Raw genomic sequence first — 24,947 nt, 5'->3', positions numbered from 1 at the left:
TAATGAAAATTAAACTGACTTTGAGAGGCTTCTGAATGTTACAGAATCTTAATGAAAATTATTGGTGAGCGTTTTGATTCTTAATTTTTTTTCTCCCCCTTACCTACATGTTTCTAATGAATTACTAGCGACTTATGAGGACTACCGATAGTTTTGCACTACTCTATCAGCTACATCTGATTTGTCTTTCAGATCTGAGACAAATTCAGTTAGTTACAGTAAAGTTTATTACAACAAAGAGTAAACAACACCAATGCAATTGATAATCAAACTCCCAATTTTTCATATGGACCACCAAGACTTCACGAAGTGAATAGCTTTTACTGATGTGACTATGTCAAACCTGGAATGATATTGTCTTTTTGTTTTGGAGGGCGAGATAGCTTCATGCAAACTGAATATTCAGATTATTTCAAACACGTTTTATCTGGACTTGATAAAATACATAAACAATGAAGGCACTGAATTCTCAGTGCCAAGTGTCACATTTAAACACTAAAGATTTCCTTTTATCTAAATTAATGGAATGATGGTGGTTCAAATTTTAAAGACATAACAGAGGAATGTAATTAATTAGATAAGCTTCTAAAGAAATTATTCATGCCTCTTGTGACTGGCTCCAAAATGTTTGTCTTTCATCTGAAAGACAAACATTAAACCTAAAGATATTCTAATTAGAAACTTGATGAGAATTCATTTAAAAATTAATTTACTAAACAAGAGAATAACAGAGTTTGGAAATTTCCAAGAAAGGGATATCCCTGGATGATTACCACCTCTATGTTTCATGCTAGTTACAATGAATTAGTTGTTTATTTGTTTCAAGAAGAAACCTAGAGAATGAAAGATGATAGGGCCATATGAAATAACACTGGACCACGCCTGACTTAACTAATTCCCACCAATGATTTCTTGAGCCTTCCCAGAACCTAAACCACCTAAATAACATGAAGTTCTATTGGCTGGGGCTAGGCTGTGGCGCAGGCTGGTTTATGCAAAGTTTATAGTCCCAAGTAGTAGAGGCACCAAGCACACATTTATTTTATGGTATTAAACCAAATTATGGGAAAGGTAGATTATCTTGTAGGATCCAACAGATACATATTTTACCCACGCGTTCACTTCGGTCATCTGGAGAGGCCCTGCTCGTGATCCCGCCTGCGTCGCAAGTGCGGTTGGTGGGGACACGAGACAGGGTCTTCTCTGTGGTGCCCCCCCGACTCTGGAACACCCTCCCCAAGGATCTCAGACAGGCCCCTACATTGGCAGTCTTCAGAAAGAACTTGAAGACCTGGCTGTTCCAATGTGCCTTCCCAGATTAATAGGAAATCTCCAATACCAAGTCCCATAAGCACTTTATTAGAACTAAGATCGTATATCGCACTCTGCACTTGCCCTATAAGCCTTATATATCACCTGTCACATCAGCACTTTTAATCTTGTACCCATTACTCTGGCCCGGCCCAGTTTTATTGTGTTTTAGCATATTGTTTATTGCTTGTTGTTTATACTGTTTTAATTGTTTTTAATTTGCCTTTTGTTTTGTATTGTTATATTGTGTGTTGAGGCCTTGGCCTTTGTAAGCCGCATCGAGTCCTTCGGGAGATGCTAGCGGGGTACAAATAAAGTTTAATAATAATAATAATAATAATAATAATAATAATAATAATATTTTATGGTCTGATCCACCCAATAGATCTATGCACATCACCTGCAAGATTAGGGGTGGAAAGATATAAATCAGTTTGACATTGCACATTCTTTTCAAAACTTGTTACATTGCAATGTTTTTAAACATCAGTTTTATATGAAAAATAGCATGAGACTTTCAGAAAGTGAACATTTTCTGTTGGTTTGTATTTGTCTGCCCACAATTCCACTTTAAGATCACAAGTAATGTGATAGTTCCATGCAGATGCACATTTATCAAGATTGTATCTGTTGGATCCTACAAGATAATCTACCTTTCCCATAATTTGGTTTAATACTAGACTGTTTTAGCCCAGTCTCCTCTTGTCCCTCAGTGTAATCTTTAATCTGCAGAAAACTGCACAGAGAAACAAGGCTCACAAATAAAGATATGTTATCTAATTGCAAGCACGGTGATAAAGTGAAATCTAGGGATAATGCTAAGATGGCTTTTGAGGAAAAAATAGAACTGAGGGTGCGTTGGCATTTTCTGCTATGTTTCTTACAAGATTGGGGGATTTTGAAAAATTGTTTTGTCCCTGTTAAACTGGGTACGTATTTGTTTTGAAATTTAAAGGATTGATCTTTACCTTTAATGATTGTGGATAAGACCACCTTGCATCCATACTTACATGTGTGAGCCTTAGGTGTTTTTTTTGTGTGGCCCTGCTCTCTTGTTAGCCCGGCACAGGGCTTTTCTGGGGTGGTCCCATATCCATGAATTATTCTTATATCTATTAATTTCTCTTCACTGGAATAAATCTCTAGCTCAATGGCTCTCAATCTGAGATCCCCAGATGTTTTTGGCCTCCATCTCCCAGATATCCTAACAGCTGGCAAACTGTCTGGGATTTCTGGGAGTTGTAGGCCAAAAATATCTGGGGACTCCAGGTTGAGAACCACTGCTCTAGCTTCTCTCCTGGTCCTTTAGGAGAACCCTGATGATTTTTTATGGCTATAATTTCAGTCAGATGCTGAGTGACTTAGGCCACTATGGTATTTTATTCACTGCTGAGTACTTTAAAGTACTTAACAGATATACAGCACAGTGCAACAGCAGCAGGAGCAACCTTAAGAAACAACCTTAATGGTCTTTTGATTTAATTCCTTCAAACTTCCTCACGAATGGGACCCTGAAGAAGGAGACAGAAGGCCTGATTCTTGCAGCCCAGGAGCAAGCCATCAGAACAAAGGCAATTAAGGCCAAGATCGAAAAATCAGCTGATGACCCAAAATGCAGACTGTGCAAGGAAACCGATGAAACCATTGATCACATCCTCAGCTGCTGTAAGGAAATCGCACAGACAGACTACAAACAGAGGCACAACCATGTAACCCAAATGATCCATTGGAACTTATGCCTCAAGTACCACCTCCCAGCAGCAAAGAACTGGTGGGATCACAAACCTGCAAAAGTATTGGAAAATGAGCACACAAAGATACTGTGGGACTTCCGAATCCAGACTGACAAAGTTCTGGAACACAACACACTAGACATCACAGTTGTAGAAAAGAAAAAGGTTTGGATCATTGATGTTGCCATCCCAGGTGACAGTCGCATTGACGAAAAACAACAGGAAAAACTCAGCCGCTATCAGGACCTCAAGATTGAACTTCAAAGACTCTGGCAGAAACCAGTGCAGGTGGTCCCGGTGGTGATTGGCACATTGGGTGCCGTGCCAAAAGCTCTCAGCCGGCATTTGGAAACAATAGACATTGACAAAATCACGATCTGCCAACTGCAAAAGGCCACCCTACTGGGATCTGCGCGCATCATCTGAAAATACATCACATAGTCCTAGACACTTGGGAAGTGTTTGACTTGTGATTTTGTGATATGAAATCCAGCATATCTATCTTGTTTGTTGTGTCATAATAAAATAACAACAACAACAACAACAACAACAACAACAACGTGAAAAAGGGCATCTGTTTATTCAATTCATATGTTGGCCCAATTCCCCATAGGCCTCCTGCTCATTTTTCTCCCCCAACGTGCCCAGACAACAGCAAGTTTGGAAACTTAAAAAATTTGCTTCCCTATGATGTCAGTGTGTAGCTTTGGGCAAGTTATTATCTCTTATCCTCAATTCCCCATTGGTAAAATGAGATTAATAATATCCCATTTCCCTCTGGGTTTGTTGTGAGAATTAATGAGATAAAATATGTAAAGGAATTTGCAGTGCAACAAAAATGCTGCAGATGTGGCGAACAGAACTAAGGTCTTCTATCCATTAATAGTTGTATCAAATTAATGTGAGGGGCAACAAACTACTCATGATCTACTCTTAATGCTCTTTGAACTGAAGATATGGGATGTTGCATTTCTTAAAGAATTTTGACAGATGTTTTAGTATCGTCTCCTCTCTCCGGGGGGGGGGGGGGGGGGGATTATTGCAGGGAAATTTGCTCATACTTAAATGGAAGTCAATTGTACAAGGTGTGAGGCAGAAAATGAGCAAAACGCCCATATTAATGATTATGTTGCTTGAAATCTTGCAGAGAGAGAGAAAATAAAGTGAAACCTTAAAGCTGTGAACAAACTATCTGTGGCAGTGTAATTTATGTGCAACTGAAAAATAATAATCTGCAGAGTAATTTGGCTATATGTCTTTTCAATTTTAATTTGTTCTCGTGTTATTTTTTTAAAAAATTGTATGATTTATATTCTTAAGATCACTTTTTCTGTGGAGAATGCATAGTGCAGCAGTTTGGTTATTATTTTTAGTGAAACATGAAATCATTTTTGGCTTGGTGACAAAAAAGGATAATATAATCACCCACCCTTATTTTAGACAATGCAAAAGATAAATATATATTTTCTCTATTTTTTTTCATACCATACACAGAGACATTTCACTACAAAATGTACACCACAATATACAGATTAAAATGCCACGGAAAGGCAGTTCTCATTAAGATCATATATTACTGGATCCAATTTTTGTGTTCATTTGTACATGCAGATATTGACTTTTTTACATTTGTGAATCTGTAGCTTTCCAACCCTCTTGGACTACAGCTCCCATCAGCCCAAAGTAGCATATCCAATGGGTGAATAACAATGGGAATTACAATCCAACAACATCTGGCAGGCCATGTGTTCACCATTTCTGATAAATGTCCTCTTCTCAAATCAGAAAGCCATTCTGTCCCACGGGTTCTTCCAACCAACTGTTTTTCCTTGAGTAAATTCTACTTCAATGTATGAACCTTCATCCAAAGATGACCTGAAGCTCTCTAAGTCAAATATCACAAAGAAGCAGCTTGCATCGCAAGATCCTGAGATACATATCCAGAACCCGGACAGGAGATGGATATCAAACCAAACAGAAGGAAACAGTGAATAGTCACCTAGACCAAAGAAGGATCAGTTTGCTGCTAATATCAACAAAGTATGAGGCCCCTTAAAAACCTTCATAACTTTCCCTTAATCTTCCAATACTGATCTTTGTTCAGTTTTCATGTTTCCCAAGATAGATCCAAAGGTGCCTTCTAGTTTCAAAGTACGGTTCTTAGAATCCCTTGCCATTGGCTATGCCAACTAAGGTGTATGGGAGCCATAAACCAAATTATCTGGGGGATGCTACTTTGCCTATCTTAAAATAATAATAATAATAATAATAATAATAATAATAATAATAATAATAAGTTTATTTATATCCCGCCTCCATCTCCCCCGAAGGGGACTCGGGGCGGCTCACAGCAAAATCAGATACAAAACAATAAAATAAAATATGAAACATCAAAGAACAATAATAAAAACCAATAATAATATATACACAGCAGCCGAAAAAACACAACACAGTATTAAAACATCGAATTAAAAACAATGAGGTTGCAATAGCGGATAAGCAAGGTGCACAGTATGAGTTACAAATTTTAAATAAATAAAGTGCAATAGATTCATTTAAGATCACATCGGGTAGGGAGGAGCCCTGAATTAATATCAAGTAATCAGGAAAAGAGCCACTAGTACAAAAGGTCGAGGAGTATAATTGTAATTATGATGGGGATGGGCGATCTTAACCAAAGGCCTAGGTGAAAAGCCAGGTTTTCAGGCTCTTCCGAAACGCCATCAAGGTGGGGGCTTGCCTGATCTCCCTAGGCAACGAGTTCCAGAGCCGGAGGGCCACTACAGAGAAGGCCCTCTCCCTCGTCCCCACCAACCATGCTTGTGATGCTGGCGGGAGCGAGAGGAGGGCCTCCCCCGATGACCGAAGAGACCATACAGGTTCGTAGGGGGAGACACGATCCCGAAGGTAGATGGGTCCCAAACTGTTCAGAGCTTTATAGGTAATCAACTGCACTTTGAATTGGGTCCGGTAAATAAACGGCAGCCAGTGGAGCTCCTTAAACAGGAGGGTTGACCGCTCCCTGTATTGGGCTCCCGTCAGAACCAAGGCTGCCGAGCGTTGAACTAATTGAAGTTTCCGGGCCGTCTTCAAAGGCAGCCCCACATAGAGTGCATTGCAATAATCCAATCTAGAGGTAACTAAGGCATGGACCACCATGGCCAAGTCAGACTTCTCGAGGTATGGTCGCAGCTGGCGCACAAGTTTTAGTTGTGCAAAGGCCCTCCCGGCCACCTGAGCATCAAGTGTCTGTTGTCATACATTTGTAAGTGTAGGAATGGGCTGTATATGCATAGATGTCCCCTCCTGCTGACCAGCATTGATCAGTATTAGGTACATATATGATTATGAAATATACAACCCACTTTCACAATTGCCAACTTTACAGCTGGAATGGCATGGGCATACCAGCAATGCCCAATGGCATCTCTCTTGTATATGCTTCAAATTTATTCAGAGATAAAACTAACTGAACTCCCACAGGACTGGAGTACTGATTGATCCAAACAGTACTGTCTACCTGGAGAGGCAGCGAGGGTCTAAAATCTTGAACAAAAGTATCTCCCATTCTTTCTATCATAAAGCCTTTTAACTTGAAAACAGATCAAAACTGTGACCTCCTTTCTGAGACAGAGATGGCAAGTACAAAGTAGGGCTAGGAAAAGAACAGCTATAATTACGAAAATGTAGACAACTGAGGAAATTTAGTACCTTCTAAGTTGAGCCCTAGCAGTTGAGTAATCCAGTCTTAGACCTTGAGTAATCAAATTGTCCTCAGCATATTATATATTGAGAGCATTAGTGAAATGGATGTTATGAAAGTTAAAAATAACAACACACCATGCTTCATCTTCTTACAGCATCAAAAGAACCACCAAAATAATATTAATTGTGCACTTAAAGCTGAAGCATAAAGCCCACTAATTTGTTATCTGTCAAGCTAGAGATAAAATAAGATGACTCTCCACTTGAAACAGCAGTTGGGTTGCTGGTGTTCTATTAGAGTTTCCTACAGTAAAAACACAGCTCAGTACAGTGGCGTTGCTTACTGAAATCAACAGGTTTAAGAAGGCTTAACTCACGTTTTGGATTATACTAATAAGGCACAATACAACACAGAGTGAGGTGCTCTTACTTGCAGTCCTCATCAGTAATCCTTTTTGAATTCAGTAGTACTTAAATGGATATGGATCACACTGCAGTCATAACCCAACTGTCCTAAACAAGTGTAATACCACAACTGATTATGCTCAAAAAGTATGAAAGGGACATCCAATTGGCTAAGATCCTACATTGTTTTAATGAAGATAACCCCAATACTGAATCATAATGTTGTGCAACATAGGTTGATCAATGGTAAATTTACATGACTGGTAACATGCATTCATACCCTGCTCTGTGTACTTCATGTGCAAAGTAACATATTTATAACTCAATTTATGTTATTATCAGCTGGATATCATTGTTATACATTGTGTGTGTATATATAGTCTTTTAACAAAGTACGAATTTTGGTTTACAGATGTTATGGTTAATTGTGTGTTTATGTTTTAAAAGGGTAAGTATTACAATTATTGCATTTCAACACTCAGAGGCTGGTTGAAGTAGGTGGAGCCAACTGCCGTTTAGTTGAAAAAGTACAGAGTTTTAAAAAGTCAATCAATCTGTGCTCTGATGAGGCACAGGGAAGATTGATTCCAGGCTGATGGGATCAAGGAGACTCAATTGTTCATTTTGAGTCGGTTTTAAATAAGTTTGGTGATTTATTTCATGTAGTCTGTGTCCTGGTAAGGCACAGAGAATCTGTGATAGTATATCACAGGGGTGGCTCTGGTTTTAAGTCACTGGAAAGTCCAAGTTTTAGACTTTAGGAACCAATCTCAGGTGGACTCACAGAGATCCATTGAAGTAACAGTTAGAAAGGAGCAGAGGAATAGGTTTTAACTACTTTAAGTAAAAGAAGGGATACTTTAGAGAGTTTGATTAATCCCATTCTAGTATTGTAACTGTTGATAAGAATACCTCTAAGTGAGAAACAACATTGTAACCACCAAGCTTGTGCCTGAATAAACTTGTTATTGTTCTTCCAACATCTAAGCCTCTGTCGCATATATTCTAAACCAAGTTACGCTACCCTTTAAAGTAAAAGTAAATATCTCCCTGCGTCTTTGGTGGTCTGCATATTTCCAAATTGGGCTTCAGTCATTATTAGCTTGTTACAAGTCTTTATGTCACTATCCAGCTTTTTAGAAGAATGGCAAAAAGAGACTTGTCCATTATTAAAACTTAATCAGGGGACACCTTGGATATAAACAGCCACTATTAGTTAAAAGCATTCCCAGCACAGTCAACCACAATATCCAAAATTAGTCTTGCGTGGATGTTGTGTGCTACCAGGGCAAAAAGAGCCACCTTGTGAGTAACCATGGGGTTAGTGTCAGCCAAAAGGTAGAAAATCTTTTCTGATGAGCTCTTGTGAACGATCAGCTAAAGAGTTGTTTCCTGACACTGTAAGAACCCTCCCAAATAGCCCTATAAAATTGACTATCCATCTTTTAAGTTCAGTAAAGTTGACTTCCTCATATTGGTTGAATACAGTTCACAGCCACTAGTCTCATTGCTGGCTCAGTCTTTGGAAACTGGTGAACAGGGAAAAGTCAAATAGGGATTGTGGTCTCTTCAAACTTTATAATTCTATGATTCCTCAGGGGACTTTAAGATAATGTATTATCTATAAAGGGCAACTAATTATGGATTGTGAGAGAGATGTTGTAATGATCTGCAACATCATGCTATGTTTATCAGAGGATATGGGGAAAGGCCATACTTGCAGTTTATGTAAAATGGTTGGCCTGTTAGAAGAGAGGTAATTATATATACACTTAATTTTATTATGGAAAATGAAACTATATGTACATCACTAAGCAGACCCTCCTAGAAAAGCATTCTCAAACACAGAATATAGACACTTGGAGGAATTTTTCATACATAAAAGTAACTTTTAAAACCTGTGTGGCATGTTTGGAGCTACACAATAGATTCTCATCTCCCCCTTTACCAAAAAGAACAGTAGTCTCACTATTCAGAGACCATGGAAGTGAAATTGGAGGGGTCTGGGGATGGCAGAGCTTCTGCTAATTCCTAAAGAAATAAAAAAATGAGATAGTGATATGTAAGTCCTTGCTGAAAAGAAGTTGTGGTGTGAAGGCCTATTAAAATTGCTCTAGATATCTCGAGGTGAAGATCTATGATGTAACAGAGAAACTGGCAAGATGATAAAACCCAGAAACCATTACCTTTTTCTTCTCATACATGTGAGAGCAAATAACACTACAAGATATAGCTTTTGACATATTCCAAGGAAGGATGATGCTCTGGGTAGGAAGAAAAAATAACCTTGGGTGCAGGTTGTTATTTCATCATTCCTTCTTGTTGAAGAACATAGCCTAGGCAGACAGAAAAGAAGACTAGAAGATAAAGTTGCCTCTGAAGCTGCTGCCATTGGGGAAAAAATGACAATTTGGATCACTACCTTTGCTTTCACCAATGCAATTCTAGGCCACATCAATTTGAGTATAGTGTGCAGACTGAGAGCAGCAAAAGTCCCATTCTGCCTTACCTTGGTCAGACCTCACTTAGCCACCCCAATTCAAAAAGAACTTTGAAAATGTGTATAGAGAAAAGTAATCAAGATGGTAAAAGAATTGGAAACTTAGCCTTGAGAAGAATAACCTAGAGAGCTGGATGTATTTTTCTTAGAGAAGAGAAGATGTAGAGGTTATATGATACCTGAATGTCATATATGAAATGTAATTAGTTTGTTTTGCTCCAGAGACAAGAGCATAATCAATGAATTCTAATTACAAGAAAGAAGATATTTCTAATTACAGTAGAGTCTCACTTATCCAACACTCGCTTATCCAATGTTCTGGATTATCCAATGCATTTTTGTAGTCAATGTTTTCAATACATCGTGATATTTTGGTGCTAAATTCGTAAATACAGTAATTACAACATAACATTACTGCGTATTGAACTACTTTTTCCGTCAAATTTGTTGTGTAACATGATGTTTTGCTGCTTAATTTGTAAAATCATAACCTAATTTGATGTGTAATAGGCTTTTCCTTAATCCCTCCTTATTATCCAACATATTCGCTTATCCAACATTCTGCCGGCCCGTTTATGTTGGATAAGTGAGACTCTACTGTAATATTAAGAAAAATTTCCTCATAGTTAAGAGCTGTTTAGCAGTGGATTACTTACCTTGGAAGGTGATGGACCCTTTGGAGATTTTGTAAGCCACCCCGAGTCCTGTCTGGAGAGGGGGGCAGGATGTAAATAAAGCTGCTTATTATTATTATTATTATTATTATTATTATTATTATTATTATTATTATTAAAAAGAGATTGAATGACCATCTCATTAGTTGTGTATTCAATAGTGTATTCCTGCAAGGCAGGGGATTGGACCAGAAATCCCTTGAAGCCTCTTCCAAGTCTATGATTTCATGATTCTATGAAATTATTATTGTTATTACTGCTATTATTAATGACACAATGAGAATGTTGTAGTCATGATTTTCCAGAATCCCAATCTGCAGCACCTTGAAAGTCAGGGGATCTTTTGTCTTAAGAAGTAGGCCAGGGGTCCCTAAACTAAGGCCCGGGGGCCGGATGCGGCCCATCAAAGCCATTTATCCGGCCCCCATGGCACAAGGGGTCTCTTCTCTTCCAACCCTTCTTCTTCTTCTTCTTCTTCTTCTTCTTCTTCTTCTTCTTATTATTATTATTATTATTATTATTATTATTATTATTATTTATTAACATTGAGGCTGGGTGGCCATCTGTCAGGGGTGCTTTGCTTGTGCTTTTGGTGCACAAAGGCAGAAGGGGATTGGACTCAATGGCCCAAAGGGTCTCTTCCAACCCTCTTTTTTGTTGTTGTTGTTGTTATTATTATTATTGCTCGGTGGCCAACTATAGTCCGGCCCTCCAATGGTCCGAAGGATCGTGAACTGGCCCCCTGTTTAAAAAGTTTGGGGACCCCTGAAGTAGGCTTTGGGGTCATGTTAAGTTATTAATAATTGTAAAAATAAATCTCCAGAGTCATGAGATCATAAGTCTAGTTTATGATCGAACAGGATGCCAGCCATATTGATTAAGTCTGAGTGGTAAGCATCAAAGGCAATTTAATTTATTAATCCTTTTAGAAAACATGAAGGTTAATGTGTTTTAACTATTTCAGTCTGGTACAAATATATTTTAAATATTATTCACTAAGATTAATTAATTGAAACACAAAACCAGGAATAAGTGAAGTCTTCTAGCACTTGGCTGACCTGAAAATCATTTCTCAACCTCATCACAGTTGTCTTAAGAACTAGGTTACGACAAGAGCTACAAAACTAACTTTTTGTATGGCATCCATTAGTTCTCAGCCATGTATCTGCAGTGTAGGAAATAAGCCAGTTCACTGGCATTTCAAACCAACTATCCATAACAAAAAATGAATTCACTTATGAATATATATTCTGATTGCAAAAATGTGCAGGTAAAGATAAGAAGAGGTCATTTGACTAACAAGCCACAACTCTTGAGACTTTCCCTGGACTGACACTAGGAAGAAGAAAAGGATGAACATGAGAAGAGGGGAGGAGGGGAAGAAATCAATTAATTTCATCAGTCATTTTCTTCTTGTTGCATTTTCTTCTTGTTGCTAATGTATCTCTCCCTATTGCAATTCAGTGGCCAATTTATCTCTCCCTACACCTCAAGTTGTTTCTTCATCCCAAGCTTGAAGGTGAGGTCAAAGTCCTTCTATATGTAGTGTTCCATCTTTGAGGAAAAAGTCAAATTTCATATCCAATAGCAACCAAATTGGATGTGATATAGACCCTGACTAGCAAAAGAATGTGTTCAGTTGTCAGACTTTGGATGCAGTCTACAGAAGGAGATGCAAATTCACTCCGTTTTATTTCAGATTTGCAATTTTATCTGCTTCAAGTCATACAAGCAATGTGGGCACAAAGTAAATCTAAATCTACTGGTAAGCCTTTGTATGATTGTAATATAATTTTTGATCCCATCACCACCATCCTAAAATGTACAGTGGATGTGAAAAATCAGCAATGAAATTTTGTTTGCAATGGTCACAAAAATCTGAATAGTTCTGGTATGCAAATTCCTGAGATGCAAATTATTTAATTCAATAAATTCTTAATACTTCTGGTCTTCTAATATGATTCTCCTCTGACTTGGTGTCCGTTGAAATACTTCATAATTCTTTGTTTGTTTGTCCCAAATATGATAATATACAGAGGAAACACAGGAATTCCATTGTTTCACAGTGTTCTCAGTGGCAAGGTTGTTATAAAATTCCATATCTTCTGAACAACTCTGATTAATTCTTTTGTGAGACTGTTGCAAATGTTATCCTTGAGATTAGTAACTTTTAAGTATGTTTTCTTTTTATATATAATTTCCTCTTATTGTTTATACTAGTGTTGTATGCCAAGTTTGTTGTATGCCAATAAAGGCTGTGTGTGTGGATTCTCCTAGTAGCTTTGCCTGAGTTGAATCACTACCATGTGATTGAGATCTCCGTCATATAAGTCTGGTCTGCCTTTTGCACCAGATTCTGGTGAGTGGATCTCAGAGTTCTAATGTAAATTGTTAAAATATATCATAGTCGATAAATTTGCCATTATGGTTGACATTCTTCTCAGAGGTCCCCTCTTGGTCTTCTAATATGGTGCTCCTAGTAGTTTTGCCTGAGTTGAATCACTACTATGTGATTGTGATCTCGCTCATTTAAATCTACTCTATAGAATAAGGCTGTACATATTCTGTGAAGAATATATGTATGAAACTGCAGGTACTTCCAGTTCATGTTTGTCTTTTACTTGGTAGTCAAAGATATTTTTTTTTAAGAAAGAGTCTTTTGCTTATAAAAGCAGCTCTTGGGATCTCATCTTTTCTTCTAAAATCCTTCCAACCATCAGTGTTGTAGTAGAGCTTGTGAGTAACGTTACAAACAGTAGTATGGGTGCCAGAAGGGGGGAAAGGGTTACTCAGGAGCAGGAATCCGATGATGAGCAGAAGAGAAAGATGATCCGGGACATACTTACAGCATCTACAGATGAGGAGTCGTTTGAGGGATTCTCTGGGGATGATGGGTCAATGAGTGAAGGAGAAGAAGGAGACACCATGGATTGGACTAAGATAAGAGAAGTGCCAGCTATTTGTGAGGCACCAACAACTAGTGATACCTTTATGGGGTTCTCTGGGAGTGAAGACTGGCAATCAGGGGATCCAACTGATTCTTGGGGTGATCTAAGTCTTAACAGAAGATGGAGAAATTGGAGGGACAGTCAAAGGAATTCACGTGAAGAGCTGGGAGATGGTGATGGGGTGGTGATTAGTTTATCCTTTGATGATGGTTTGTAGATAAAAGTGGGTTCAGGGGTGAGGGGTCTTTGCAGAAGGCAAGGTGTTGATGTGCGTTCGTGTGGTGGGTATTGGGAAAGTTTCTTGTAGTCTTGCTGTTGCCTGTTTCATGTTTGGTGTTGGGCTCAGATCTGCAGTTTGGACCTGAACTGGTTTGGCTGGAGACGCTGCTTCTGCAGACACTGGAGCAATGCTGCTTTGGATTCCTCCTGCTTTGACCTTGGACTTCGGCTGACGATGCTTCTCTTCTTGCAACTCCCTCTGTTAACCATTTGTGTACTGTGCCTTTTTGTTTTGCCTTAGAGTGCTTTGTTTGACTTGTTGCTTTTTGCATCCAGTTGATCTGGATTACATTTCTGTTTACCCTTTTGAACCAGGTCTGGTTTGGGTTTTTGAGTTTTTGACCATTGGAACTGCATTTAAGTATCCCTGCACCCTTTTCCTTTTGTTTCAATAAACTCTGTTTTGAAGACACTTTTAAGTCTGTTGGAATCACAGACGCCTTAAAGGGCCAATCAGGTTTTGGATATTCTAGACATTTGAAAAGGCCTCACTCCTGCTGGAGACTTTGGCTGTCATGCATTTTATATGCTTCAAAAATGTAGTATTCTCACAATAAAGTTGTAATAAATTCCTGCACTGGAAACCAGAGAGACACAGCAATGGATTTCTACTAATTTTCCACTGCTGGACAATGGAAAAATAATTCTTTTTTCACTGGGAAACTAGTACTGACTTAATCTTGATTAGAGGTGAAATCTTCCTATTAACTAAGGATCAGACAGCTGAAGTGCTTCAAATGACTAAGATAATTGGGGGGTCTTCTGTGGTTCAGAAATTCTTTAATTTTTCCATCCCAAAGCTAGTTAAATTATGACAAGTGTGAGATGGCCATTCAGCCTACAATTGTTATTCTACCCAATTTCTAATAATTAAACCTTTGAAAAATGTTCAGTGATAATTTGATAAGACTGCCATTTATCAGTTTTAATAACAATGTTTCTTGTGTATTTGGCAGGAACAATTTGTCCTGCAGGAGAAATTTACTTCTCACAGGATAAATCACAATTAAAAATATGAAGCCCTTTTCCTGTATGAATCAGTTCAACATAATAATTTTAACATTTGAAGGTTTATTTGTTTAAAAAATATTTCAGATAAGCAAAATCCACCCCACCATTTCCAAAGCAGCACACATTACAGCCTTTGTTTCAATGCAAATGTCAAATAATTACACTGGAAATACAGAACATTTAAACAGCAGGAACTCAAATACATGGCTCCACTTGGTATCATTATTTTCACAGTTACTCCATAAAAACACAGACTTTCCATGGTGATAAATGCTGCCATTCACATGTTGCCTACTAATTGGGATCATATTTAAAAGACTTAAGTTCTGTTATTGTTTTTAAAACCTTCCTGTTGGATCTAGATGCTGATTCTATTGTCCTATCAATGGCACTCTCTATGGTGGCAGCATTGAGAGTCCATAGAGGCAAGAGGCTATGTTGATGGCAACAAATTCCTATGCACATTGCACATTTCTTATTTGTAGTGTAAAAAATAAGAAAGAGAAATACAATATTTAAAATGGAGAACAATTGTAGCCGACATAAACATAACAGACTTTCAATGGGAAGTGTGGGTTTTCATTTGGCTGATGAGATCGTCAAGTTAATTAGGATTTTTGTTGCGTGCCTTCACATTGTTTCAGACTTAGTTTGAAACAATGTGAAGGAACACAACTAAGTCTAAAGTTTAGGGTGAGGTCTGGGTAAATGTCCTTTGAGGGCTGCATACAGTCCCGTGTCTTAGTTTGGGGACCCCTGAGCTATGGAAATGCAGCAGAGAATCGTTACTAGTACTCCTCTGGCTAATGAAAAATATGGACTGAAGCTAAAGTACATTCAGCTGTCGATGTGTTCAAAAAGCATCAAAAAAGTAAAAATTAAAAAAATTAAAAAAGAAAATTTGAAGCTGCATAACATGTATTAGGGGGCCAGGCTCTGGCGCAGGCTAAATCACTCTGACCAAGAGGTCATGAGTTCGAGGCCAGCCCGTGTTGGGGTGAGCACCCGACAATTAAAATAAAAAATAGCCCCTGCTCGACCTAAGCAACCCGAAAGATAGTTGCATCTATCAAGTAGGAAATTTAAGTACCACTTATATGTGGGGAGGGTAATTTACGACACCATAAAAATCATCCAGCTGCCATTGGAATGAGGAAGTTGCCGTTGCAGTGGATGAGGAAGCAGCTGCTCCCCCTGTGGCCAGAATCAAGCATACCCTCAGGAAGCTGGAAGCTGGAGAAGGTTTAAATTGCCTCTGCGTCTGTCTCTGTCACTGTTTTATGTTATATGGCATTGAATGTTTGCCTTATATGTGTATAATGTGATCCGCCCTAAGTCCCCTTCGGGGTGAGAAGGGAGGAATATAAATACTGTAAATAAATAAATAAATAAATAAATAAATAAATAAAAATGTATTATAGGGACATGGAATGTGAAAAGCAAAAATCAAAGAAATAGAAAAAACATGAAATGGAGTACATGGCAAAATTTTCATAAACAAACTAAAATGGACAAGAATGCAACATTTTCTTTCAGGAAATGAAAATCTAAGAATCAATAGGGTGGAATTCAGAGTGAGAAGAGAGGCAGAAAAAGCAGTCTGACTGAGGAATTAGCTAAGGAGCTTCTATAAGAACAGTAAGTATATATCTACCAAAGGAATTGTTTCAATAACAGTTTCTATAGAAAACTGAGAACTGGTAAGAACTCTCTTATACAGGATTGAGATTCACCTAGAGTAAGAATGAATGAGACTCCTCTTGCTAGGTTATGAACTGGATTTATCTATAGCAGATGCTACAAAGGGAATGCTAAAAACTATGGCCCTGTGCATTCTCATTTTGGCAGCAAGCCTGCAAAGAAAAAAATGGTAGCATTTCCCATAAGGTTACAGCAAGAAAAATATTCTTCCTTTGTAACAAAAAATAAATGCATTTTAAAATAATGGAATAAATAGTTCAGTAACAATACATATGAATAATGAATAGACATGCTTTGTAATGGGTTAGCTGTACTCTACTCTCCCTTGTGCCCATATGAAAGAAGGCTTTATAAAATAATTATAACAAAGCTATCTTTTGCATTGATCTGGGAAAGCATGCAACTATATATTATATGAACATATATAATTCTAGAACATTTTTTATTCCTTGTGTCTAGGATACAAATAAGTTATATCTCATGATTTTCCAATTCTCCATGTTTTCACAACCCAGATCTGGAAAATACAAAGGAGTTTGCACACAAATGTATCTCGTATTTAAAAAATGAGGTTGGATTGTTGTTGTTGTTTTTTTTTTTTTTTTGCTGAACATCCTGCAATCGAACAATAAGTGTAAAATTCTCAAAACATGTCACAAACATGTACAGGAATAAAATAATCAAATGTTTACATCTCTAGCAGTGCACATTTCAGATGACCCTTTACCAACTTCTACAGAGTTACATTCTGGCAGTGATTCCGATGTGGGCAGTGAGGACATAATCTTGAACTGAAAACAATTTTACAATAAAGATAGGAAACTCTCAGCAAAGCTCAGATGATCGGTTTGTTTACAAATGAAAGACAGGTGCCTTAGAAGGGAAGAAGAGTGCATTTCTCATGGCTGGGGATCTTGGGGAGGGCTCTCATTGTTGTTATGTTGCTTTTGTTTTCAGTTGAGACAACTTTGCTTTACCCAAGTTTCATGTTTTCCAAATGCTCTCTGTTTCCAAGGATTTATGGTGTTTCAGTTGGCCTATGGGATTTTATGTTTGGCTCTCTGAATTACTTTATTTAAGTTTGTCCAAGGATCTATGATTTAGTTTTCTATATTGCCTGGTTTTTATCTGCCTTGCTCCTTGGAATTTCTACAGCTTGATGTTATGCATTTAATCTGAAACCCTAAAAGACATTCTTTCCTCCTTATTTTTGGATTGCACTTTTTACTATATTTTGCTTGGCTTTTTTTTATATATTCTACAATAAATTTCTTGTTGTTTATTCAGTTGGTGTGTTGCTTACAGTCAAAGGGATTTCTGCCTTGGGGTGCAACACAAAGTCTGAAAAGGCTAGCAACCATTTGGAGGGAGTGTGGCAGCCTAGGAAGAGAAGAAGCATCAGCAGTGATGGGAGGTGCCGAACCCAAGCCTGCGGCCCTGACATCCTGCTTCTCTTGTCATCCTCAGCTCTCCGTCTGACCCTCCCCCCAATAGCAATGGCCAAAAACAGTACTACTTTGGTGGGAAGGTAACGATGCTCCATGCAGTCATGCTGGCCACATGACCTAGTAGGTGTCTACGGATAATGCCAGCTCTTCAGCTTAGAAATGGAAATGAGCACCATCCCCCAGAGTCAGACTCGACTAGACTTAATATCAAGGGGAAACCTTTACCTTCAGTAAGCATATTAAAATGTAAGCAAGCATATTACACGATACAGCTCTCACTTTATCAAACTCAAGCTCAGCATTACTTCCCCAGGGAAAAAATGAAATTGGTAACATCTTAATTTACCATCAGATGGGAGCACTCCCCCCCCCCCAAGGTCTAACTGCCATTCTGGAGCAGAATGAAGAAGGCGGGGCCAGGAAGACATCTTTCCACCATGTCTCCTGTATCAATTTAATGATATAATAACATATAATAATATTATACTATACTAATCTATATATATATATGTATATAAAAGGGTAATGGAATCACGGCACCGGACAAAACAACTAAACTAAATGCCCCACAACCTCGAAAATTGACAGCACAACCTCTCATCCACGCCTCTACGTTCATACAACAAAAAGAAAAGAAAAATTAAGTCCTAGCCACAGCAACGCGTGGCCGGGCACAGCTAATATTATAATATATTGTATATACATGTAATATTAATAATAATATTATGATGTAATACAATGTAATAATAATTATAATTCACTATTATAATTGTATATTTATATTACATGCAATATTACTAATAATATTGAAATATAGTTGTATAATATAATATATTGTATGTATATATACTTGGAAGCCGCCCTAAGTCCCCTTCGGGACTCAAATAAATAAATAAATTCGGATTCATGTTTGTTTATGCAGGTAAGTATATATATGATTACAAGTTACAGACAAGCAATGAGTAAAATTGTTGAAAAGTGGATTTAAAGTCAATTCACCCAGATATTGAACATTTATTTGCATTTTTATTTGCCCTGTATTATGCTAGATGCAGTGAAAGACCAATCAAAATTGGCTTCTGTTAATATACTTTGTCTGAATCAGGGCCTTCTCCATTTGTATTCTCAAAAGATAAGACAATGTTTGTACCAATGGACACTTACTATCTTCTGTTGCGACAATGGTTATGTTGTGCCACATGCTGGTTTCTCTGTCCAATGGAGTTGCCAATGTTATTCTTCCATCTTGCGTATTAATGTTGAACTGTCTCTCAAGGTCGGTGTTCCGGTCGATAGAAAACCTACAAAATGGACACCTTGAAATTCACTTAAATACATTTGCATGACTTGAATACACTGCAGTAACACAATCAGAGTAATCCATCAGAGACATCAGCTTTATAGCCCCAGTGGATTTGAAGAGCTCAACCATGTCATAATTTATAAGATAAAAATAAGGAACCAAGAATCAAGAAACAGTATTGTAGTCCAATGAGTAATTAGCTGTATGCTCTCAGCATGAAGGTTGGAAGCTGTCATCAGATCAGGTAGTGTCTTTTCAAAACTACTGTGAATCAAGTGTTAATGAGACGATCTATCATATTTATTGGACAGCTCACATTGTATTTCATAGCAAATGTTGATAATGCTGCCAATACATTAGGCTGTTTAGGAGGGGTCTGTGTGTGCATGAAAGTGTGCTTCAAATGAAGATGAAACTTTTATCACCCAGTTTTGATTAATTAAGTAAATATGTCACTTGGGTATATTTGAACTTAATTCCACGGACAGTTGCTAGTAAACAAATCACCCTTAAAGAAAACCCTGCTCCCCCAAAAGCAGAGAGATTGACTGCTTTATGGATTGACATCACTGGTTTCTAACAAAACAACTCTGATCTGACAGCTAAGCAGAGCTTGCAAATGAGAATGCACAGGTACATTATGCAGCTTTAAACGGAGAACCCAGCTTGACTAACAAGAATGAGCTGCCGTAAATTGTTCCAACAGCGTATTAAACAAAATGGTGATTTAGAACTCCCTGTAAGGTCTCCAGAAAAGCTTTTTATGACAGTCCATTTTCATATAGTTGTTTTATTAATGCATTCCTTGTAAAAGAAACCAAACAGAAAATTAAGGCTTCCAATTTCTGATGGATTACGTACAGCGAGAGAGAGGATGAGGATGAGACAGAGAAAGGGAAAAGAGGAAGGATAATGCTGGCGTACTGTGGCAATCACAGCTTTGAGAGATTTCTCTAAATCCTAGGAGTGAATTTATATAACAGGCTATAATAACTATTGTTCTGAGGTATAGAATCCAATAACATCTTGCTATAATTCTTTTGCATCTGCTTGGCATTCTGCCTCAGCAGGCAGTGATGACTTAGTAGGAAGGTTCAAAATGAGTTGCATGCGATCGGCCATCCTGAGGGTAAAGGTGATGATGGGGATGCTTAAGCAATTTGATGTGAATTCAGACATGAACAGATTTCAGGGCAGACTCACAGATTTTGCTACCAGAGGTGGATCAGCAAATACCTTTCCTCATCAACTAAAAAATACACGGGACTAGCCAAATCATTCTGATAATCAAGAAAGATACCCAAAAGCATCTAGAAGATAAATGTCACACTATAAAATGAAATAATGAGTCATTGTTGCCCTTGTATGGCACCAGCCATCTATTGCTAAAACACCACCTTCTATCAATTTTCGCAATTCCTGAAAGTTGCCAGGTTCGAATCCCACCCGGGGAAAGTGTGGATGAGCTCCCTCTATCAGCTCCAGCTCCATGCGGGGACATGAGAGAAGCCTCCCACAAGGATGGTAAAACATCAAAACATCCGGGCATCCCCTGGGCAACATCCTTGCAGACGGCCAATTAATAATAATAATAATAATAATAAGTTTATTTATATCCCGCCTCCATCTCCCCCAAAGGGGACTCGGGGCGGCTTACAGCAAAATCAAAATACAAGCAATGATAAAATATAAAACATCAAAGGACAAAAACAAAAACCAATAAAAATATACACAATAAGTTAAAAAACACAACACAAAATTAAAACATCAGGTTAAAAACAATGAGGTTGCAATAGTGGATAATTCTCTCACTCCAGAAGCAACTCCGGTTGCTCTTGACATTAAAAAAAATTCTAAATAATAAACTCTTGATTATAAGATTTGATATAGAGAAATGTAGCATGTAGGTGTCCCTTAAGTATTTGACAGATTATTCAACTGCCAAAGACTTGTTGAAATGTATAACTCTTCATCACATTTTCAGCAATAGGATATAAGGGCAATTACTCTTAGCTGATGTTCCACTCTTTCCCTCCTACATACTGATATTTAGAATCATAATGCTGTTGGGATTCCTTATTGGCAGTGATACGTCTTTCCCTTCTATATTCATTTATTCCTTTTAAAAAAACAACCACCTTGTCTCACTGTCTCATACATTAACCAACAGTATAGTATTACTGTGAAACTGAAACAAGCTTTAAGTTGAGTAGTCTAAATTCTTAGGAAGGAGGTGCTGTATATACATGTATTACGTATAGAAATTTCAGTAAAAAAAATCAACCCCAAAGTTGTCCAAAGTTCAGTGTAGGTACTGTACATTAGCATTTCTATATAAAAAGAAACCATTCCCTTCTCTGAGGGCACTTCCAGACAGCACTAAAACACAGGATTAAAAAGAGGGGCAACCCCCCCCCCCGAGATCTCAGAGCAGCCCCCCCCCCCATAGACCTGCCAGTCTCAGGCTTTCTTGCCCTGCTGTCCTCACTGTGTCTTGGGATAAAATGAAGGGTGGACGGGGGACATCCGCCAGAAATATATATATGTGTGTGTGTGGTTATGCACTGATCTATACATATCAACACATGAATATAATAAATACATGCATATTTACATGTGCGGATATATGGATCAGCACATAATTAGAAACAGGGTAAAAGGGTACTTTTTTATCCCACAGTTTTCCTCAGTTGGTCTAGCTACCCCTCTTTTTGAAATGAGAACTCCTGTGTTTAAAGCCCTGTCTGGATGGGCCCTGAGTAGAATGGGAAAGGCAAGAGTATAATAGTAATAATAATAATAATAATAATAATAATAATAATAATAATAATAATAATAATAATAGCAAAGAACTGGTGGGATCACAAACCTGCAAAAGTATTGGAAAATGAACATGCAAAGATACTGTGGGACTTCCGAATCCAGACTGACAAAGTTCTGGAACACAACACACCAGAAATCACAGTTGTGGAAAAGAAAAAGGTTTGGATCATTGATGTCGCCATCCCAGGTGACAGTCGCATTGACGAAAAACAACAGGAAAAACTCAGCCACTATCAGGACCTCAAGATTGAACTTCAAAGACTCTGGCAGAAACCAGTGCAGGTGGTCCACACTGGGTGCCGTGCCAAAAGATCTCAGCCGGCATTTGGAAACAATAGACATTGACAAAATTACGATCTGCCAACTGCAAAAGGCCACCCTACTGGGATCTGCACGCATCATCCGAAAATACATCACACAGACACTTGGGAAGTGTTCGACTTGTGATTTTGTGAAACGAAATCCAGCATATCTATCTTGTTTGCTGTGTCAAAATAAAATAATACTGCTGGCATTATAAATTGGATACAGGCGGAACTGGACAACTTGGACAGAAAAACAAGAAAACTCATGACCATTCATCATTCACTGCACCCTGCAAGTGATGTTGACTGGCTATATCTGCCTAGAAGATCAGGGGGCAGAGGACTCTTACAAGTAAAACAAGCAGTCAAAGAAGAAGAACATGCCCTGGCAGAATATGTAAAGCAAAGTGAAGAACCTGCTTTGATTGAAGTCAAAAATCAGAAACTCCTCAAAGCACAGCAGACAAAAAACCAGTACAAGAAAACCGCACTACAAATTAGATCTGACAGCTGGCACAACAAAACATTGCATGGAAAGTTCCTTGACAAAATTGAAGGAAAAGCTGATAAGGAGAAGACCTGGCTCTGGCTCACGAATGGGTCACTGAAGAAGGAGACAGAAGGCCTGATCCTTGCAGCCCAGGAGCAAGACATCAGGACAAATGCAGTTAAGGACAAGATCGAAAAATCAGCTGATGACCCAAAATGCAGAATGTGCAAACCGACGAAAGCACTGATCATCTCCTCAGCTGCTGTAAGAAAATTGCACAGACAGACTACAAACAGAGGCACAACTATGTGGCCCAAATGATTCATTGGAACTTATGCCTCAAGTATCACCTCCCAGCAGCAAAAAACTGGTGGGATCACAAACCTGCAAAAGCACGCAAAGATACTGTGGGACTTCCGAATCCAGACTGACAAAGTTCTGGAACACAACACACCAGACATCACAGTTGTGGAAAAGAAAAAGCTTTGGATCATTGATGTTGCCGTCCCAGGTGACAGTCACATTGATGAAAAACAACAGGAAAAACTCAGCCGCTATCAGGACCTCAAGATTGAACTTCAAAGACTCTGGCAGAAACCAGTACAGGTGGTCCCTGGAGAATCTAAAAGAAGCACCAATATTCTCTTGACTAAGGCACCACTTCTTGCCTTTTTGAATCCCTGAGCAAGACATTGGTGGTGATGGCCAGAGGTGGGCGGCCCTCTGAGTGCTCTCCTTTTGTTGTGGAAGGAGCCTTGACTTATCAATGAGTCACATCAAAATCCATACTTCTCCAACCCAAATCTGCCCTTGACTTCAGGTTGAATTATACACAAGTATACATGGCAGAGGGACATACACATAACATATTAATAGTGGGTCATCTGAACAACATACTCAAGCAGGTATGGGGAATATATGTTCCTATAGAAATTATCAGATTGCAACTCCTATTTGCCCTAGACAACATAACCAATAGTACAGGGCCACACATTCCCCAACTCTATGATGAGAAAAAGAGATATAAGAATGAAATGTATGTGATTCCTATTAACTGAAATAACATTATTTCATGGTGACTATAGTATTTGCTACCCTAATTTTCAAACATGAGATGCTGAAGCATTCACATTAAAAAAAAAGAAAATAGAAAGCAAAGAAAAATGACACATTGGATATGCAATGTTTCCACTTAAATAAAATTGTGAACCTTGATTCCTATGTGCAAGCAAAGGTAGTTTTTCATGTCAATTTTAGTTAGCTAAGTAAATAAATGCCTCCCTTGGCATCATTCTGTTTCCAGTATCTCTCCTTAGAAAAGCAGGGGATTTGTGTGGGTTTCCATATGGACTTTCAACAAGCTATTTACAACACCAAAATGAATTAAAAAGTATAAACATTTCTCAGCAGAAATGAAACAGATTTACAGGTTTGCAGGCAAGGAAAGCCCTCTCCTGACTCTAAATTAATACATATCACTGTGCAATGTTTGTAGCTACTTCATCTTGACAATATTTTAGTTTGTTTTAATGAGGGCACACTGTCAAACATCTAAGCCATATATAAACTATATCCCTCTAAAGGGGAGGGTAGGCCTGGGTAAATAATAAGCTTTGAAATTCCCTTAGTAACACCACAGTTTACGGGGACCTGTTGTTAGCTTTTGAGACTGAATGCTGGAGGAAACAAGTGGAGTGATCATCCTTTCCTTTAGCTAAGGGTTCTGTGTTGGATTCAAATGCAATTTTCAGCAGTGTTACTTCCTTGCTTCTTTACTCTCTTTCTCAAAATTCCTGCTGTTTTGTTCCAATGTAAATGCGGGCTTGTTCTTGGCCAGGGGGTCCCCAAACTAAGGCCCAGGGGCCAGATGCGGCCCTCCAAGGTCATTTACCTGGCCCCCGCCCTCAGTTTTATAATATATTTTATATCACTTTTAATAATATAATATATTGTATATACATATAATATTGATAATAATATTATGTTATACAATATAATACTAATAATAATGCCATATAATAATATTAATTATATGTTATATATTACATAGAATATTACAGTATCGTGGTATAGTTCAATATCTATATATATATAAAAGAGTGATGGAATCCTGGCACCGAGCAAAACAACAAAACTAAACACCCCCCAACCTCGAAATTTCACAAAACAATCCATCATCCACGCCTCGAGGTTGAAACCACAAAATATCACGTCACGAACCTCCACAGGGCCTAAAACCCCCCAAAAACCGGAGCTATTCAGTGCAATTCCAATGGGCCACAGCAACGCGTGGCAGGGCACAGCTAGTAGT

General features: G+C 38.2%; 1 protein-coding gene across 6 annotated transcripts in view; it reads right to left on the bottom strand.

Moving 5' to 3' along the window:
• Nucleotides 1-24,947, bottom strand: part of cdh8 (cadherin 8) — a 342,332-nt gene that overhangs the window by 58,780 nt on the left and 258,605 nt on the right. For 3 of the 6 annotated variants that reach the window (XR_010000603.1, XM_062961879.1, XM_062961880.1), the window contains one exon: nucleotides 18,880-19,016. Coding sequence is in view for 3 of the 6 variants with exons in the window: in XM_062961879.1 (XP_062817949.1) it covers nucleotides 18,880-19,016 (137 nt within the window). In the remaining 3 variants the exon portion in view is untranslated. Of the gene's footprint in view, nucleotides 1-9,321; nucleotides 9,491-10,310; nucleotides 10,363-18,879; nucleotides 19,017-24,947 lie in introns of those variants that run through there. The other 3 variants (XM_016994771.2, XR_506715.3, XM_062961881.1) reach the window with 3 other exon arrangements.

This window comes from Anolis carolinensis, unplaced genomic scaffold, assembly GCF_035594765.1.
Source record: "Anolis carolinensis isolate JA03-04 unplaced genomic scaffold, rAnoCar3.1.pri scaffold_9, whole genome shotgun sequence".
In the NCBI taxonomy this organism is placed as follows: Eukaryota; Metazoa; Chordata; class Lepidosauria; order Squamata; family Dactyloidae; genus Anolis; species Anolis carolinensis.
Note: the sequence above shows the minus strand (reverse complement) of the source record. Positions and strands in the feature narration are given on the sequence as shown.